The 20584-nt window shown below is 28.1% G+C and overlaps 4 protein-coding genes across 4 annotated transcripts; 2 read left to right on the forward strand and 2 right to left on the reverse strand.

Annotated features, from left to right (window-relative positions):
- Positions 1 to 2413: 2413 nt before the first annotated feature.
- Positions 2414 to 3535, forward strand: TOM40 (mitochondrial import receptor subunit TOM40, putative; the record flags this gene model as incomplete). Its single annotated transcript, XM_029006126.1, has 1 exon — positions 2414 to 3535. One exon carries the CDS (start codon positions 2414 to 2416, stop codon positions 3533 to 3535), a length of 1122 nt encoding a protein of 373 aa, XP_028862647.1.
- Positions 3536 to 5031: 1496 nt separating this feature from the next.
- On the reverse strand, positions 5032 to 9858 carry PmUG01_11046300 (conserved Plasmodium protein, unknown function; the record flags this gene model as incomplete). The annotated part of the gene is made up of 1 exon (XM_029006127.1): positions 5032 to 9858. One exon carries the CDS (start codon positions 9856 to 9858, stop codon positions 5032 to 5034), a length of 4827 nt encoding a protein of 1608 aa, XP_028862648.1.
- Positions 9859 to 12257: 2399 nt separating this feature from the next.
- MQO (malate:quinone oxidoreductase, putative) lies at positions 12258 to 13931 on the reverse strand (the record flags this gene model as incomplete). The annotated part of the gene is made up of 1 exon (XM_029006128.1): positions 12258 to 13931. The coding sequence occupies one exon, from the start codon at positions 13929 to 13931 to the stop codon at positions 12258 to 12260; it is 1674 nt and encodes a 557-aa protein (XP_028862649.1).
- Positions 13932 to 18022: 4091 nt separating this feature from the next.
- On the forward strand, positions 18023 to 19318 carry PmUG01_11046500 (ras GTPAse, putative; the record flags this gene model as incomplete). Its single annotated transcript, XM_029006129.1, has 1 exon — positions 18023 to 19318. One exon carries the CDS (start codon positions 18023 to 18025, stop codon positions 19316 to 19318), a length of 1296 nt encoding a protein of 431 aa, XP_028862650.1.
- Between the last annotated feature and the right edge of the window lie 1266 nt (positions 19319 to 20584).

Raw genomic sequence — 20584 nt, forward strand, 5'->3', positions numbered from 1 at the left:
TTGTTTTTATTCCTTTTGTTTTTATTCCTTTTGTTTTTATTCCTTTTGTTTTTATTCCTTTTGTTTTTATTCCTTTTGTTTTTATTCCTTTTGTTTTTATTCCTTTTGTTTTTATTCCTTTTTATTTTATTCTTTTTTATATTATTCCATTTTATTTTATTCCATTTTATTTTATTCCATTTTATTTTATTCCATTTTATTTTACTCCATTTTATTTTATTCCATTTTATTTTACTCCTTTTTATTTTATCCCTTTTTATTTTATTCCTTTTTATTTTATTCTTTTTTTTCTTTTTTTTTTTTTCTTGTAGAATTAATTTTTCAGTTCATCCCATTTTAAATCTCGTTGCATTTTTCCCAAAAAGCAGGGCGATATAACTTACTGTCGAAAATGTACATTTATCATTTAAATTTTAACTGTTGTATTAACAACTTTTTGTCCTTATGCCCTGTATAATTCGCATTAAAAGGGGCATAATGGGAAGGCAAGGGTACACGTATGCATATATGTTCTGTCGTTAAGGCAAAGTGAAGAACGCGATAATATTCAATGTAAGGTGTATGTGAAGCCTCAAGTGATATTAACACCACATAGTTGCTTTACCATCGAAATTATAAAGTACGAAAAGAGAGAATAATAATAAAGGTGTACGTAAAAATATGTCTTTTTAAATTATGTATTCTTGCCTAATAAACAGACTACTCACTCGGTCAGCTTATTTTAAACGAAAAAAAAAAATATATATATATTTGAGATTATAAAAAAAAATATATACGCATTTGCTTAATTGCTCATCCTTGCACACACAGTATATAAATGTATACGTTGTAACGAATCGTGCAACAAGAGAGATAAAGGAGTACACAGATAGGGTATATATTATATGTGTACATAATCGTAATGACGAAATATTATAGCTAAATAAATATATATATATATATATAAATGTAACTTGCTGAAATTTGTAGAAATAGAGAAAACCCCTGTACTTGAGCTCACATAAAAAAAAAATTTTTTTCCATCCATGATGTTATACTTTTACAAATACACCGGAATTATGCACTTACACAAATTTTTAAAAAATCGCCATTTAGGTTGTATGCCTTTTTTTCCTTAATGCAAAAAAAAAAAAAAAAAAAAATAGAGAACTTTTAAAAGTGCTTAATTTACGTTTTCTTTTTTATGAACTGGTCATTTAACCTGACCTTAAAAAAAAAAAAAAAAATTAGGATTGTTGATTCAAGTAGATTAAAAAATAACAAAACAAAAAAGAATATTGACATGTGTTGATAAGAATTAAAAAAAATTAAAAAAGTCTCTTTGTATGTTTTTGGTAATAGCTAAATTAAATACGTGTATTTTATCTTTATATTTATATGTTATATATTATGTTCCTACATGTATCCCACGTACATATACATATGTACATAATTATGTACGTTTTGTTATATGTAGTATCTAAAATTATGAATGGTTAATATTTTTTAAAAAACGATTGTACGCCATATAATTGTATGTACTTTTTGTTAGTTTTTTTTATGTAGGCAGTTTGACAAAAAAAAAAAAACACATTTTTTCGTTATCTAATTTTGTACATACGATGATATTAAAAAAAATCAAAAAAAAATACATAAATAATAAAAAAAAAGTAAAAAACAGTAAAAAATATGTAAAAAACCATAGTATGAACCTCAGTGAAAACCATAATAAAGATAATAGCCAAAATAATATTGTAAAAATGAGATTCTACAATTCCATAAACATGTACAGTTTATGCATGAATTTATGTACAAATTTATGTACAAATTTATGCACAAATTTATGTACTAATTTATGTACTAGTTTATGTACTAATTTATGTACTAATTTATGTACTAATTAAATTTATAAAAAAAAAAAACGACTCTTCAATATATCGTTATTGTTTTCATAGCAAATTTGTTACTACCCTTTAAATATATATATACATATTGTGAATTTCCAAAAAAGGATTTTTTTTTATTTTTTATTATCGTTGACATGTTAACTTGGCGCTCCCTGTGAACATAGCCTTCCATTTTATATTAGTTAGTACGTTGTTAGAACAGGCATAATCGAATTGCGTAAATACATAGTTATATATGCATGTAGGTATAAATCCATGTATAGATGTATGCATGTATGTATGTATGTATGTTTATATGTTCGTATGTTTATATGTTCGTATGTTTATATGTTCGTATGTTTATATGTTCGTATGTTTATATGTTCGTATGTTTATATGTTCGTATGTTTATAAATATATATTTATATAAGTATATTTGTATATATGTATATATAGGTAGATACACATGCATGTATTTGTACACATAACTATCTCACGTGGTGTAAGAACAAAATAATAAAAAAAAATAAAATAAAAAAAAAAATATTATGGAGATAGCAAATATTTTCAAAAAACTGTTAAAACAAAATATAGCATACACAGAAAATAACTCCGTTTTTGATGTTTTTAAAAAACAAAATGAAGGATCACAAAATGTAAGTGAAAAAAAGCTGGAGGGAGAAAAGCTACTTGAAGAAAAAACTGATACAAACAAACCAACAGAAGAAGATAAATTAAAAGAGCAACACCTTTTACAATATACAAATAATTTTGATGCTCCTAATGCATTATTATTTGAAAATCTAAATAAAGAATATAAATTTATTACTACACAAGATAATTTTGATGGATTTCGTTTTGAAGTGGATAAAAATGTGAATAAATATTTACAGTCAACACATACCTTATTTCTAGGTACAACCCTCAGAGATGTTGGTTACTTATATCAGTTTGGAGCTAATTTTACGGATAGTGATAATAGTTTATTGATGATTAGTAGAGTAAATATTGATGGTAGTGTAAATGGTAGGTTTTGTAAAAAGATTAATAACGCAATAGATTGTAAATTAAATTTTAATACATATGCAAAAAGTGATACAAGAAATATGTATGAAATGTCAGTAGAAGTAAATAAACCATTACATACGTATAATTTTAAGAGTATATGGCAAGGGGCATGGATATTTAATGCAACATATACTCAATTACTAACCAAAAAATTTCAAGCAGGTGTTGATTTAACATATATTGCATCAAATTGTGCATCCATCGGTTCCTTTGGGTTACGTTATAATCACAAAAATAATGTTTTAACAATGCAAGTAGTTAGACAACCAAATTTTAAATCACCAGAATTTATGCTAAATCAAACTCATTTATATAAAATACAATATGCTAAGAAAATATCAGATCGTTTATCTGTGGGAACAGAGCTTGAATTAACTCCTCAGACGAAAGAGTCCGCCATGAGACTTGGTTGGGATTATTCTTTTAGACATGCAAAAGTTCAAGGCTTAATTGATACTAGCGGAAAAATTTCTGTTTTTACGCAAGATTACTCAGGTTTTGGTGTTAGTGGTTACATAGATTATTTAAACAATGAATATAAATTTGGATTTATGATGCACATCTCACCTTCGCAGGAGCAGCCACAGCAGGCCCCGTCATAGTAAGTGTGCTTGGTGGAAAAATGTATGAGCGGAAAGATGTATGTGCAAAAGAATGTAGGAGCAGAAAAGTGTTAGAAGAAAAATGTGAAAGCTAAAAAATGTACGTGCGAACAAAAATGTATTAGAAAAAAAATTGTAAATAAAATAAAAAAGCTAGAAAAAAAAAAAAAATTATGAGCAGGTCATGCTGAAATAAATTTTTACAATTTCAAAAAAAAAAATATCCATAAAAATATACATAAAACTTTTATTATTTTATTTGAATATGTATAGGGGTAAGAATACATGTAAGAAGTGTGTGTTACCCTGACATTTTATATTTAATGTATTGATACAAATAACGTATATTTTTAATTTTTTAAATATACGCATGTGTATATATGTGCGTGTGTTTGTTTGTGTATTTGCATTCGCACGTGTGTGTCTACTTGCACACGTTCTTTTGCTTGGGGAAATGTGTTCCTTTTAATTTTTAATTAATTATGAGCTTTTAATAATTTTTTTTTTTAATTCAATTATTTATAAATAGCTATTTTGACAAATATGAAAGAAAATAAAAAAAAAAAAAACAACAAAAAAAAAGTAAAAATACTTGTTAATTTTATGACCATGTCAGGTTATACTTAACCACTGCTTGATAAGTATCATAAATGCAGAAGAAATTTGGTAAAATAAACACTCTATAAATTTACATAGCAAAAGGAATGTAACCCCGCTTAAAAGTAATCACACATGTTGTTTATTTTTATGTAAAAAAGTGCATAAAGGTATAACTTTCCAAATGCAGAAATATTCTTAAAAATGTATTATTTATTTTGAAGAATTGATTTTCTAAAAAAAAAAAAATAGTATTTCATAAAATGTACCACAGATTTTTAAAAGGATTAAAATTATTAATAAATAGGACCAATATGACAAATATAACCAACGTTATAACTGCTTGTGGCTCTTGGCAAAGAGTAGCATTTTCAGTTGAAATGATGATAGTGAGGATACCCGCTGAATATACAACACGGGCAAAGGTAAAGAGACATGTTCACACTTTGATAAAACGAAAAAAAGTATAATGATTGAACATGTGTACAGAGGGAAAATTAGTGAGGAAAAATTAAAAAAAAAAAAGTAAAAAAAGTAAACATACCAAAAATAGTTGAAAAAAAAGATTATTCATTTAACAAATCGCGCACCTAATATCAGTAAAGGGTTAATTCATAAGGGATGAAGCTACTCAATGATGGCAACTTTCAATTGTGTTGTGTGTGGGTTCTCTTACCATGAACTATTATTCCTTAATACAATAAAAGAATAAGCGTAAAATAAAGCAAATAAGGCAAAAAAAAAAACAAGGAACGCAAAATAAAATAAGACATATTACACAAAATATGGTATACAAAATAAAACGTAACGGGGAGCGACAATAAAAAGGGGCATTTAGTCAAAAATTGAAAATTCCCCTGGTGATACATATATATATATATATATGTATACACTTCAAACTAATTTTCCATCTTGATCCTATCAGCATCAAATTGATCTGATTTTAATTTTGTCATAACTTTATTCCATATATCCATAATGTCCCTATAAAAATTATCATCAATTAAATTATGATTAATCCCACTGGCATCATGTGAATTGTCTTCACCTACCTTGTTTATAGAAATTATTATATGTATTATTACGGATAGTGTTAAATTATGAAACTTACTAGAATAATCATAATTCGCTAAAACATAATCATAAAATATTTTCTTAATAATATCATATAATTCTTTGTCATTTAATAATAACACAATATTTCTTATGGACTTCAAAATTTTTAAGCATCTCATTAAAAAAATATTTTTTTTTTTTTGGCTATTATTTGTATTTTTATAGCATTGCAAAAATGTGCATATATAGCAGTTGAGTTTCTCTTTTAATATCTGAATTAGTAATACTCTCCCCTCTTGATGCTCATCATCATTATTATCAGTATTACTACCATTACTATCATCTTTATTACCATTATTATCAGTATTACTACCATTACTATCATCTTTATTACCATTATTATCAGTATTACTACCATTACTATCATCTTTATTACCATTATTATCAGTATTACTACCATTACTATCATCTTTATTACCATTATTATCAGTATTACTACCATTACTATCAGCATTACTACCATTATTACCACTATTATATAACACATAATCTCTGATTATGACATATAAATTGTAGCTCTGTTTAAGCGATAACGGGCTCCAGACGCCTATCAATTCAAAAACACGCTTGTTAAGAATATAGTAATATAGCTTTTGTAGAATTTGTTTTTCGCTACAAGTGTCATATATAATCCTTAACTCATCCATAAATTTGTACCACTCAAAAGATTTTATGCATGGGTTATGATGAAAGGAATTTCTTTCAAGTTTGTATTTTTTTTTCCTGAAGTCGTCATTTTTAAAAAGGGAGGGACGTCTATTCTCACTCTCGCTTCTTCCATTTGAGCTTCTTTCGCTGCCATCGTTTTTTCCATTTGAGCTTCTTTCGACACCTTCATCTTCTTTCACATGCACGCTTTCTTCATTCTCAAGGTTCGAACTACTCATGGAAAAATTATTTTCCGATCTTGATGAGGAGGAGCCGTAATCCTTGTCACTTTCACTTCTTGCATGCGTATTAGTACCGTAATTTTGGGTAGGGGTTCCGGACGAATATAATAAATACAGTTGCTGTTGTTGCTGTTGTTGTTGTTGCTGTTGTTGTTGTTGCTGTTGTTGTTGTTGCTGCTGTTGTTGTTGCTGTTGTTGTTGTTGCTGCTGTTGCTGCTGCTGCTGCTGTTGCTGCTGTTGCTGTTGTTGCTGCTGTTGCTGCTGCTGCTGCTCCTGTTCCTGCTTCCTATAACCTGTGTGCATGTTTGTTAACCTCCCGTCCAGCTTATGCACATGCTCATTCATGAAAAAATTTTGATCAAAGGATTTATTTGTCATTCTATTTTCATAAAAATGCAGAATGTCAATTTTTTTTTTTTTTTTTAAAGAGAATTGAAAAAGAGGATCCCAATATAATAATTCACATCTTACAAAAAAAAAAAGTATGTCATCAAAACAAGCAGCACAATTATTATTTTTATAAAATTCATAATTATACAACTTTAGTAAATAGAAATATTTTATAACATTTTTAAAATTTAAAAAATAAATGTTAACATTTTCAAATATTTTTTTAATTGCTACCAAAAATTTATTTTTTATGTCTTTCATTTTTACTGTTTGAAAATATTTCTCTTTTTCTAATTTTTCCTTTTTCTCTTCAATTTTTGCGTGTTCACTAGCATTTCCCGCTTCTCTTTTTAGTTGCACAGTAATGTTGTGTACCTTTTTTTCTTTTTTTACCCCCTTCCTCTTATCCGATTTACCCATTCCTCTGGAACTATTCAATGATGAGGCTGGAGAAGTAGCCATATCGAGTGATGTAAGACTGGAGGAAGATTCAATCCCAGTAGACGAATCAGTTGAATAGTTACTTGAAAATCCATCAAACATGTATTGTAAAAATGAGTTGTTAAAATGCTGATGATCAGTTACCTCATTGACAATATGTTCATTAACTAACATGACTTCATTAACACATTCATAATTATTAATAATTTTATTACGCATTAACAACTTTAACTGATCACGTTTACTTTTTTCCTTTTTATTTATATAATATTTGGAGTTAAAAATATAATCCTTTATAAATGTAAGCTTGAACTTTTCATAATACTCTTTATACAAATACAATTTGAGATTATGATATATTAAATGAAAAGTGCTTTCCAAATTATGCAATGATATTAATGCATCTTCGACATATTTATATTTATCAAAAATAAGATTTGTTAAATTGATAACAAAATAGAAAAAAATAGTGCACGTAATTATTTCTCTTTTTTTTCTTCTACAAATAGTTGTTAGTTGGTTATGCTCATTTTGCATTGTACTCTCTAATTTTTTTACTCGACTGGACTCTTTCATTTTAGTTTTATACTCACTAAATAATTTTTCTATATAATTATGCATTTTTATAATCTGCAGGTTGCATACTGCTTTGTTATCAAAAGCATTTTTAATTTTTTCAAATAATTTTTTATTTTCATTAATGTAAAGGTAATTACTTGTAAGATCTTCCTCAAATGAAGGAATGGCTGATACATTTAGGTCCTTCTCGATAACACTTTTTTTTCCATTATTCGGTTTACAAGAATCGTCTTCCTTACTTACATAATTTACAATACCGTCTTTATTTATGTTCGTTTTCGTACAAGTAGCAAACTCCCCCTTTGCTACATCGAACGAGGAATCATACTTTATGTTAGTATCTTCATTCACATAAGGGTCTATCACATATTCAATATTGTCCTTCTTGTACCTCTTTATCTCAGAAACAAGTTTCCTCCCAACAATTTTGTTAATCTTATCGTCTTCATGCTGATCATAACGACCTTCTAATTTTATATCACTATATATGGCATTATCTATTTCTTCCTCTTCTCCTCCGTTTGACCTTAAATAATCGTAGAATAAAGTATTTATGTCTGCATCGTTATTCCCCTGTTCATATAAATTTTCTATATCTTTATTTCTACATTTTTTCAATAACAACCTTTTTTTCATTTCATTCACAGTTTCGTAATTGTAAATGTCGTCAATGTCAAAATCGTCCTCCATCGTACACTTCGTTTGCTCATTTGTGTAAATTTTAATTTTTTCTTTTTTTTCAATACCGCAAAGAGGAGAGAGTCCACCATAGCTATCATCATAGTTGTAATCGTCGTGGTGGTAATCACCATTGTTGTTTTCTTCGTTAATGCCATAGTTGTCCTCTCCATCAAAGGGATAATAATTACTTTCGTTAATTTCCTTCTTTTTCCTTAGTATTTTCTTTTTTAATTTTATTTCTTCAATTAATTTTCTTTCTTCCTCGTTTTCCGTATCATCACCTTCGTCTTCCATGTTTATGGCGATGATTTCATCGTCAACATTTAGGGATGCATTCATCGATAGGTTCTCATAGCCAGCATCCATCACTACATTCTCACTGCTCGCACTTATGGCAGCACTTTCGAAATTTAATTTCTCTTGAGGGGGGATCACCTTTCCGTCGTTCCCTTTATGGTCTATACGATGAGGATCCTTCACATCAGTCAAGTGCACAGCCTGTTCACTCAAAATATTGTTAACCCTTTTCAAGTTAAACGTGCACTGACCATAACTGCTTCCATCTGAAGAACCAATATCAGTTCTAGATACATATCCGTCCTGTTGTACATATACATGATGTTTTATATTGTATGAGTTAACATCATTTTCTTTGTTGATTTTTCTATATGTCTTTTTGTTATAAAAGTGCCTTTGCTTAACAGATTGTTCGAACTTTAATTTTTTTTTTTCTTCTTCATCATCTACATCATCTACATCTTCTTCATCATCTTCATCATCTACATCTTCTTCATCATCTACATCTTCTTTATCATCTACATCTTCTTTATCATCTACATCTTCTTTATCATCTACATCTTCTTTATCATCTACATCTTCTTTATCATCTACATCTTCTTCATCCTCTTCGTAGATGACTGGATGACCATTTGAAACATCTTCTTCATTAGAATAATTTTTATTTTTCCAATTTTGATCCGCGTTTCTCTCCAGGTTAATACTTGTAACAACGTCTATTGTATCTCTAATCAAATCTTTCGAAACGTCTACTTGTTTAATATCTTTTTTTTTGTTTTTCTTCTTCTTAATAGTTATGTAACTGTCCGTGTCTTCATCACTGTATATGTGAAAACTTGTGTTCATCTTATTTACTCTATTTGTTTCTTCCTCCTTTTTTCTTTCTCTATAATTTATCTTTTTTTTTTTTTTTGTTTTCTCTTTCTCATTTACCTCTTTTTCCATAGGATTGCCATGTTCACATAGTGTATGTTTATCTTCGCGATTCATTCCCATGTGTTCTTCCTCAGGATGCTGCTTATGGCGCTGCTCATGATAGGACTCACTCCTGTTCACATATGTAGCACCTCGCTTATCATCAAGTTTATTATTATTTTTTCCCACTTCAGCGCATATCAGCTCCAGTCCTTCCTCCCTTAGAGGTTCACGTAGAGACTTACTTGAACTTATATTATCTCTATCGTTCTGACCTTGTGCATGTATATTTGTAGTAAATCTTTGTTCTTCCTTCGTTAACTGTCCATCTGCATTTTCCTCATTATAATTACAATTCAAATCGTCGTCTAAATTCTTCTTGGTATTTTTCTTTCCTATTTTTCTCTTTGTAAACATAATGTAAGGAAAAATACCGGCTTAGTTTCTATTTTTGTTTTTGTTTTTTAATTTATAATTTTTTTCTTTCTTCTACTTCTACTTCTGCTTCCTCTTTCTTCCCCTTTTTTCCTTTTTTCTTTTTTCCTTTTTTTTCTTTTTTCTTTTTTCTTTTTTCCTTTTTTCTTTTTCTCCTTTTTTTTCTTTTTTCCTTTTTTCTTTTTCTCCTTTTTTTCCTTTTTTTTTTTTTTCCTTTTTTTTTTTTTTTTTTTTTTTTTTTTTAATGATATATAAAATATACAAAATGGAAAAAGATATATTATAACGAATCGTACATTTGAGTAAATGTTACTTGTTATTCCCCTCGTACATAACAAAAAATAAAAATCTCTAGGATATACATTATCCGTATGGCGAATGTACAGAACGTATAATCTTTTGATGCTTACTTCGACGGTTAATACTGCGTATGTATATAAGTGTATGTGTATATACATACATACTTGCGTAAACATACGTATGTTTTACGCAAATGATTACCTTATTCACATAACTGCTCTCACCACAGCCACACATAAGTATCAACATACGATATACTGCCAATGGTAATAACCATGGAAGTAATAGTGGCAATACTGTCCTATTAGCTACAACAAATTCTTTTCATTTTCCACCTTTTGCTAGTACCATCTGCTGTTGTATATCCTCTTTTGCATATCGTTGGGCTCGTGCGACTTATCATTTTAGTGCTCTTAAAAATAAGGGAAAGAAAAAAAAAAAAATAAATCCCTTCAATTTAAAACTATAAGATGGATAAGCATAAATTTTTCAAAAAGATAAATTCTCATAAATATATATATATATATATATATATGTACGTGATATATTACGTGCTTACATTAGTGCCTTAATATATTTCCTGTCGTATTCATATAAAAAAAAAAAAAAAAAAAAAAAAAAAATTTCGCATATTTGTATATATTTATGTATATCATATATATTTTGCACAAATTGCAGGAATTGTATGTGTGCTTAGGAATATATGAATTTTAGTAACACGTTTCGAGTAACATACTTATTTAATTTGAACAAGTTAAGGTTCTTCGTTGGTATAATAAATATATATATTTCCCTTTTTTTCACACCGCGCTTTGCTATTATGTACATATATATATATATGTATATATAGCAAATGAACGACCGATTAAATGGAGTATTTCCTTCATTAAATAAAAAAGTGCTTATATCAAAAGAAATTTAGAGAAAAACAATTACCCATATTTATTACATGATACATAAAACAATGCAATGAATGGTTGGCACAAGATTTTGTGGCACCGTTCTTTTGTGCACTTTAAAGGATAAAGAAAATATATTAGCTCGAGCTGACTGCTGCTATTCCATTTGTACCTTCACAATTACGTATGTACGATCATAGGAGTATAAGTATGAAAGTTTACAAAACAATTTTTATACGTGTATAGTGATAAATGCTTTTAAAATTATTTTCCCCCTCTACTTGTGTAGGGACCTTTTTTATTTTTTTCTATCCAAATATTTATATTTCGTTTCGAAGAATTTAAAAATGAGGTAGTGCAAAGTTTAGGGGTTGCCCAGGTGAACCAAGAGCGGCAAGAAGTGAACCATGAACAAGGAACAAGGAAAAATGAACAGTTAACAGCTAATAGTTAACAAATTTGTGGAGATTTTTTTTTTTTTTTTTTTTTACAACTCACTTTGATACATTATGAGTAAACATTTTCAGTATGCACCAACAGGAAAAAAAGAATTTGTAATATGTATCCGCATTATGTGGCAGTTAAGGTAGCTGTCACTTCAAACGTAGGGCAAAAGCATTGTACGCATGTGTATATGTATGTATGCATGTTTTTACATACATGTGCATATACACATAAATTTTTAACAAAAACAGGAGAAATACCATCTAAAAATGTACTACTTCTAACTGGAAACGTAGGGGACTTAAAATGCATATAAAAAAGAATAAACGAGAATTAAAAAAAGAAGACGATCATTAAATGTGTTGTAAAACGAGATGTTAAGAACTTTTATGTAAGTTCCACCTATGTATATCTTTATAATTCGAACAGTCGGCATGTTACTCTTGAACGAGTAATAGCATACCTGTGCAATGTATATTTTGTCCAAAAGTATGTATAGACATGCTCTTCCAATTGCTCATGTTTCAATTCACGTACGTATACATGCAAGTATGTACAAATGTACATATTGTTTGTATATGGATACAATCTTCTTCCCCGTCGCTTACATTTTCGTGGGTTAACCTTCATAATCCACTTTTTCGTCATCTTCTTCATCTTTATCACCTTCTTCTTATTTGTATCCCCACCCCACGACTTATCAACTTAATGGCTTAACCGATGTATCCCCTGAAAGCATCAGAGATAATCAACGGGGTACTCACCCTGATAGAGGAACTTGTTCACTTGGTCCTTGTTTACAGTCGCATTTAACCTTTCACAAATAGTGTTCATGTCAAACTCACCATTACCTAAGCAGGTTGTAGCACCAGGGGAAGGAGTAATATTAAATATGATATTTTTACCCGGATCAATTTTACCTTCTCCTAATATTAGCTTTCTACTTTTTTTGTTTATAAGTTGAGGTCTAACCCCTCCATAACCAACACAGTATGTCAAATCATTAATTGTTAAAGATGGTATAATTTTCCTTACATCTTTTAGAAATATATATTTATTTAATATCGGTATTTCAAACAAGAAATTTCGACAAATATACTTTAACATAGTCATATCTTTAAACAAATTAAAATAGACATGAAATAAATTTATATCTGGATTCCATACTTTTAAAAAATCTATTATTGTTTTTTTATTATCTCTTTCAAGTAAGGGTAAAGGTAAAGCAGTTGGACCAAATCTTGTTTTTCCATTCTCAATAATATCCGGATCGCCATGTACTGCTGCAAATGGCAATGCTGGATTTTGGATTGTATATACTTTTCCATTTAATATATTATCAGTGAAATAAAAACTGCCTGCTACTGGCATACAACTATATTCCGTTCCATAATTCATTTTTTGTGCTATAAGTAGAGAATGACCACAAGCACATACTACAACGAACCGTGCTTTTATAACTCCTTTACTTGTATATATTTTATACAGACTGTCGTTTATCTCCTCTATGTTCAGCACTTCCGTCGACAGGTTGATGGAGATGTTTTTATTGTTACTATGCCCACTTTTGCTGCTGCTACTATGACTGCTGCCGCCACTATTACTACCTCTACCACTATTATCACTACTGTTGTAGTTAAAATTAATGCTAGCACTGCCGCTGCCGCTAGAACATAAAGCCGATTCGACAAAACTTCGCGATAACTTCTGATAGTCGCACGTAGTCAACTCTGGTGGCATGTATAAAGCATATAGCATTTCATTTCTGAGTGTGTAATCATCCTTTAATGCTACCTTTGGCTCCACTTCTCTTATATCTTCCTTGTTATATAATTTCATAGTTTTAAATAACTTCTTAAATATAGGATACCTGTCCTCTAAAAATTGACATTCTTTTTCCCCTACCCCTAATACCATTTTTTGAGTTACTCTAGATATATCTTGTCTCTTTTCTTTTGGTAAATTGGATAAATAATTTCTTAACAAGTCAGCATATCTTTTTATATATTTTGCTTTTTCAAATGTATAATTTGTTTCAATATCACCACAGTGTATTGTCTGACTGTTATTCTTTCCATGGGATGCTACTAACGCATAATCATCTCTTCTTTCTATTAAAGCTAATTTTTTTAAATTTGTAAATTTTGATAGTAAGAATAGTAATGCTGTACCAGTTACACCTCCACCTATAACCACTGTGTCATATACATCATTATGTAATTCTTGCTCTTTCATAATATTTATTTCCATTTTTTTTTCTTCCTTCTTCTCATTTGCTGCTTTTAATGAAGAAGAACTAAATTTTCTTTTTCCTAATATTAAATTTTCACTATTTCCATAGTCATATGCAGGCCCCTCTGTGAAGTGCCCCTTCGTTTTATACCTGCTCAAAATATTTCTAAGTCTTATCATCTTGCTGTTATATATATATATATATATATATTTTTTTTTTTTTTTTTCTGTACTACGACAGCCTTTTCATATATTGAATTATATTTGCAAAAAAAAGGAAAAAGCGTGCGTGGGTATTTGCAGAATGGTGTTGCTAAAAATGTGTGCTTATCTATATGGTCTTTTAATTTATTTTATTCTATTTTAATTTATTTTATTCTATTTTAATTTATTTTATTCTATTTTAATTTATTTTATATTATTTTTTTTTTTTTTCCTAAAAAATCTCACAATAATATATGTACACGCCTTTCCACAATAACAGCGTATTAGTAAAATTTTCGTTTTTTGTAATTGCCTGATATGATAAGCACTACCTCTAAAAGTTCAACATTTTATGTATGCGCAAGGGTCGTGCTTGCGGAATTATGTATGTATGTACCTCTTTATGTGAGTACCCCTTTATGTGAGTACCTCTTTATGTGAGTACCCCTTTATGTGAGTACCTCTTTATGCGTGTACCTCTTTATGTGAGTACCCCTTTATGTGAGTACCTCTTTATGCGTGTACCTCTTTATGCGTGTACCTCTTTATGTATGGGCATATGTATGCGTATACGTATGCTATAATAGTGGCACTGTGGGACTTACGAAAATACGTGAGCTAGTAACTGAAACAAAGAAAACCTTATGAGCATGCCAAACTTGCGCAACAACAAATATTTTTTATAAATTTTTAAAATTATTAATTTTTTTTTCTTTGAGTATATATTATCCTTGTATGGCACGTGAAGATGTAGGGGGTAAAAAATTGCGGGATGCAGAATAAAATGTGTAGAGAAAGATAAGGTGGATACGCTAATGTAATAGAACATACGTATGTATATATGTATGAATGTACATATGTATGAATGTACATATGTATGTATGTACATATGTATGTAGGTACATATGTATGTAGGTACATATGTATGTAGGTACATATGTATGTAGGTACATATGTATGTATGTACATATGTATGTATGCATGCGCCTCCGAACATGTAAGCATACATATGTTCTCTTATAATTTCCGCTTCTTACCTACTTTCAGTGTCACAATGTAATGTTTATAAACAACTTTATTTTATTTTGTTTTATCCTACTTTATTTTACTTTAATTTTATTGTTTTATTTTTTTATTTTATTACTTCATTATTATTTACTTTTTTTTTTTTTTTTTCACTGCTCCATTAAATGTTCTGCAAAATATTCCAAAAAAAAATTTAAACTGAGAAGAGGTACTTTAGCAGAAATCTTCTTTTTATCGTTAGGGGGAAACATTTGAGTAATTGTATATACATAGGTATATGCAAGAACGTGTATTTATTTGTATGTACGTATATAAGGACGTATGCATAAATGTATGCGTGAATGTATGTATGCATGTACATGACCTCTTTACTTTTTTTCGTTTTATATTTTATTCTCTCACCGTAGCTCAAAACATGTTGTAAGGACTTCTCTAAGGTAAACTTTGCGTTATATTTTATTATCGGAATTTTGCGCTAGTTTTCCTTACTGTATTTGGATTTTTTTTCTTTTTTTCTTTTTTTTTAAAAAAAAATAGAAGCCTACATATATTCTCTTGGCACATTTTAAAGTTGATAAATATTACTTCATACTTTTCATTCCAAGTAATAGATATTTTTTACACCATTTTTTCATCATTTTTGCTACCCTTTCTTGTGGTATATTTTGTTTTTTGTTAAACCTTCTTTTATATTTTTTGCAGTATTGAAGATTAACAAATGCAGGAAACACGGTACTGACAAATATGTATACACTTGAATAATGTATTTTGGACGGATTTCCAAAAAAAAATAGAAAAACAAGAGATACGTTTTATAAATTATAATATTTTTCGTTTTTTCGCGTCTGTCGTGTTTTTTCTTTTTATAATTAAACAAGTAATTTTTTTATTCTTTTTTTTTTTTTTTTTTTTTTATTTTTTGAAAAATATTTCCACATCATTTATTTTGCATTCTGCCATATGTTGTTTATTCTCTCCTTGCCAGCAAATTAGAGAAAATTTGAAGGACGTACCATAAGTACATTTGTTTTGTTTTTTTTCTTATTTTATTTTTTATTTGTTTTATTTTACTTTTTTTTTTATTTATTTTTTTTCATTAAATAAAGTAAATAAGTAATTCAGTAACGGAGTTATTAACGATGTAATCTCGTCCATATTGTTAAGCTAAATATGGAGAAAATCATATCATTTGTTATGAATATATATATTGACTTTTTAAGTTTTTAAGGAAGAACAATTGAAAGATCGGTATTTTTATGTATTTCTTATTTTTTTTATTTTTCTTATTTTTCTTATTTTATATATATTTCATATTTTTCCTCCTTATTTTACTATTTAAAACAAAAAAGAGAAAAGTACATGTTTTAAATATAACTACTCCCATCATACACTTGTCACAAGTAAAAATAAAATTTGCAAAATTTCTGAAAAAAATTTCGGCGTTCGAAATATAGGATGTGTTAAGAAAATAAGGAGATAGTGGAGCATTGAGTGAGAATAATTTATAAAAGGGTGGTATATATATATATATATGTGTGTGTGTAGATGTGTATATATATTTATATAAACGAAAAGTAAATGCCAAAGATAAAATAAACGTAGCATATGTGATAGTATGCACTTTTCATATCCCTCTGATATGTGAAGAACAACTGATGTAACATTATTAGTATAAATTATGGTAATAACTGAAGGTGTTTATTATATATATTCCTTTTTTTCCCCTTTTATTTTGTACACCCATAAGCGTACTATACATATATATATATGTGTATATATTTGCACATATATCATTGTCCAGATATTTTTGAATGCCCAGGCATGGCATAAAAATGATGCACACAATTCTCTATAGTGTATAAAAACAGACGAAATGAAAACAAACTTTTTAAAATTGTAAAAAGCTATCAGTTGGAAGGCACAAAGTGTAATGTAGCGAAAGGGGGAGTACTAAAGAGTCGGGAACGTAATATACACATGTGTATATATATGTGTAGGTATATATATATGTGTGTATATATATGTGTAGGTATATATATATGTGTGTATATATATGTGTAGGTATATATATATGTGTGTATATATATGTGTATGTTATATATATATATGTGTGTATATATATGTGTAGTATATATATATGTGTATATATATGTGTATATATATGTGTAGGTATATATATATGTGTAGGTATATATATATGTGTGTATATATATGTGTAGGTATATATATATGTGTGTATATATATGTGTAGGTATATATATATGTGTGTATATATATGTGTGTATATATATTATGTGTATATATATTATGTGTATATATATTATGTGTATATATATTATGTGTATATATATTATGTGTATATATATTATGTGTATATATGTATTTATTTATGTATGTATATATATATAAGTATATAACGGCGAATGCCATTCGAAATTGCACGCGCAACACAGTACTACGTAGAAGAAAAATACATAATTTAAATTAGTCTGAGATTAGATGAATAAAGGATATCATAAAAATCAGCGAGTTGACAGATTATAAATACATATAAAATAATTTTGCAGGGCATGTAACGCACATACGTATGTGTAAATATGTATGCATTTAATATGTACATATAGATATACATATACGTATACATGTGTGTACGTGTGTATGTCAGTGTGTGTGTGTGGGTTTACGCAAAATGAAACCGTTCTCTGGGTATGTCGCCCATTGGAATTATCCTTGCTGCTTCCAATACACAGTACTAATGTTATTTTCACAATATTAATTTTTTTTGTCCAATCATTTTATTTCTCACATAAAACACGTTATCGCGTTTAAGTAAGCACATTTCTGAAATGCAAAATATATATATATATATATATATATATAAGTAAAAGGCGTATGTAAAAAACACAAAAGAAAAGTTTAACTGAATGTTAAATGACGCAGAAGGGAAAAAAATAAAACAAAGCGACACATAAGAGCGTCAAAAAAAATATATATATATATATATGCATGTATATATGTTGAGGTAAAGAAAAAAGGCAGATATGGAGAGCTTGAAAATCCTCGTGCTCGGAGATCTCGGCGTGGGAAAAAGTTCATTTTTGAAATTGATAAGCGAAAGGTTTAACGAGATTTACCCAATTAACGTCTTCGATTATTTCATGTATTTAGACGAAGAGGAGGAAAAGAAACAATTTATAAATGCTCGAGATTTGGCACAAAATAATAGTACAAAACAGAATGTAGAGACTATAGTAGAGTCGATGTTTTTTCAAGCAAAAAAAAATTTTCTTGAGTTCATTGAAAATAAAATGAATGCCAAAAATTTTTTTTATGAAGAAAGACATAAGTACACCTATGGCTTTGAAATATTTACATTCTTATGGAATAGAAACAATGACTATAACAACAATATTTTTGAAAAAAATATTCCATTAAATATAATTAAAAAGGAGGAAAATCTTACCAGTAACACAGTGTTGTACGGTAATAAGAAGGATAGTGGTAGTATTAACATTATCCATAGCAGCCATCGTGGAAATAGTGACAGTAGTGATAGCCCTGCTAATCTTGACGACGTTTTACTCGTTGAGTTTTTTGAAATAGGAGGTGTTCAATCTTACTCTTATATTAGAAACATCTTTTATGAAAAGCATGATGGAATTTTACTAGTATACGATTCGTCGAATAATAAATCTTATCATAACTTAGTCAAATGGCTATATGAATTGTACATAAATACAAAACCACCTTCTGACATTTTCTGTAGAGCCAAAAAAGAGCAAAATCGAATTTGGGAATTCTTTCAGTATACAGAAATAAATAAAAAAAAAAAAAAAAAAAATAGTGATGATATAATAATATCACCAACAAGAAAAGAAATAAAAGAGAATTATGAAAATTATTACAATATGAAAAATAAAAAATACAATGAGGAAGAAGATCTTTTCTTGTCTGATGAAATTTCAGATATAGAAAAAGGACATATTACACATAAAGAAGATATTTTAAAAGGGGAAATACCTATAGCTTGTATTGCTACAAAAATTGATAAAAAGAATTCAAAACAAAAACCAGCATTTGTTAAAACACCAAAAACGTCTTATTTTTATAAAATGTTTTTTTCAGACCCCTTGTCAAATGAATCTATTTACGGAAATAGAGATAATTTAAAAATAAAAAAAGAAATTTTAAAAAAATTAGAAGATCACATTAGTCAAGCGATAGAAATCAAGGCCAGCTCCATTGATTGTGTTGTTGATATAGAAAAATTTATCAGCTTTTTAAAATGCGTTTACAACAAGAAGTACAACTCACCGAAAACCCATCTTTACCGCTAACTTGTGACACATGAGAAAAAAATTTCTATATGGATATATGGGTGTACAAATGTATGGGTGTACAAATACATGTTTATATGAATATATGTGTATATGAATATATGTGTATATGAATATATGTGTATATGAATATATGTGTATATGAATATATGTATATATGAATATATGTGTATATGAATATATGTGTATATGATATATGTGATATATATGTGTATATGAATATATGTGTATATGAATATATGTGTATATGAATATATGTATATATGAATATATGTGTATATGAATATATGTATATATGAATATATGTGTATACGAATATATGTGTATATGAATATATGTGTATACGAATATATGTGTATACGAATATATGTGTATACGAATATATGTGTATATGAATATATGTGTATGTAAATTTTTTTTCCATTTACTGTAATGTGCATGTTCCTACGATAACTCTTTTGAGTGACTAGGTTTATTTAATCAATTATTCTTCCCATTTTCAGGAGATAAATGAGCTTTTGTTTCAGTAATATTTTCACATGTTAGGTGAATGAATATGTGCATACGTACATATGTGGGTATTAACATATACAAACATATGTGTGTATTACATATGTATTGCATATTCATACTTATACATACATATTTATTCGTATATATATATTAATATATATATATTTATATATATATATATGTATATACTCCCATTTACATTCACAAGTGCATAATATTTTTATCCTCGTATGTGTACTTACATAAACAGCCATTTTTTAAACACAAAATGGGGCATATATTGATGCATGTGCTATTTCTACCCTTGCATTAAGCAGTTTAACCGAATACAGCCCTTTTCACTTTTTGCATAAGCAACTGTTTTTTCCATTTTATTTTGTTTCCATTTTATTTTGTTTCCATTTTATTTTGTTTCCATTTTATTTTGTTTCCATTTTATTTTGTTTCCATTTTATTTTGTTTCCATTTTATTTTGTTTCCATATTATTTTACTTCCATTTTATTTTACGTCCTTTTTATTTTGTATCCTATTTATTTTTCTTCCTTTCTATTTTATTTTTTATTATTTATTTTTTTTTTTTTTGTTGCATTAAGTATCCAAAATTTGAACTTACTTTAATTATGAAAAATTTTTTCCTGACATTCATAAAATGTGATGACAATAAAAAAAGAAAAGGGAAGAAAAAAACAAAAAAAGTGTGAGATTCGTTACAGCTGTTTGTTTAAAGTTGCGGTACAATGTGACAATTTTAC

This window comes from Plasmodium malariae, assembly GCF_900090045.1.
Source record: "Plasmodium malariae genome assembly, chromosome: 11".
Lineage (NCBI taxonomy): Eukaryota > Apicomplexa > Aconoidasida > Haemosporida > Plasmodiidae > Plasmodium > Plasmodium malariae.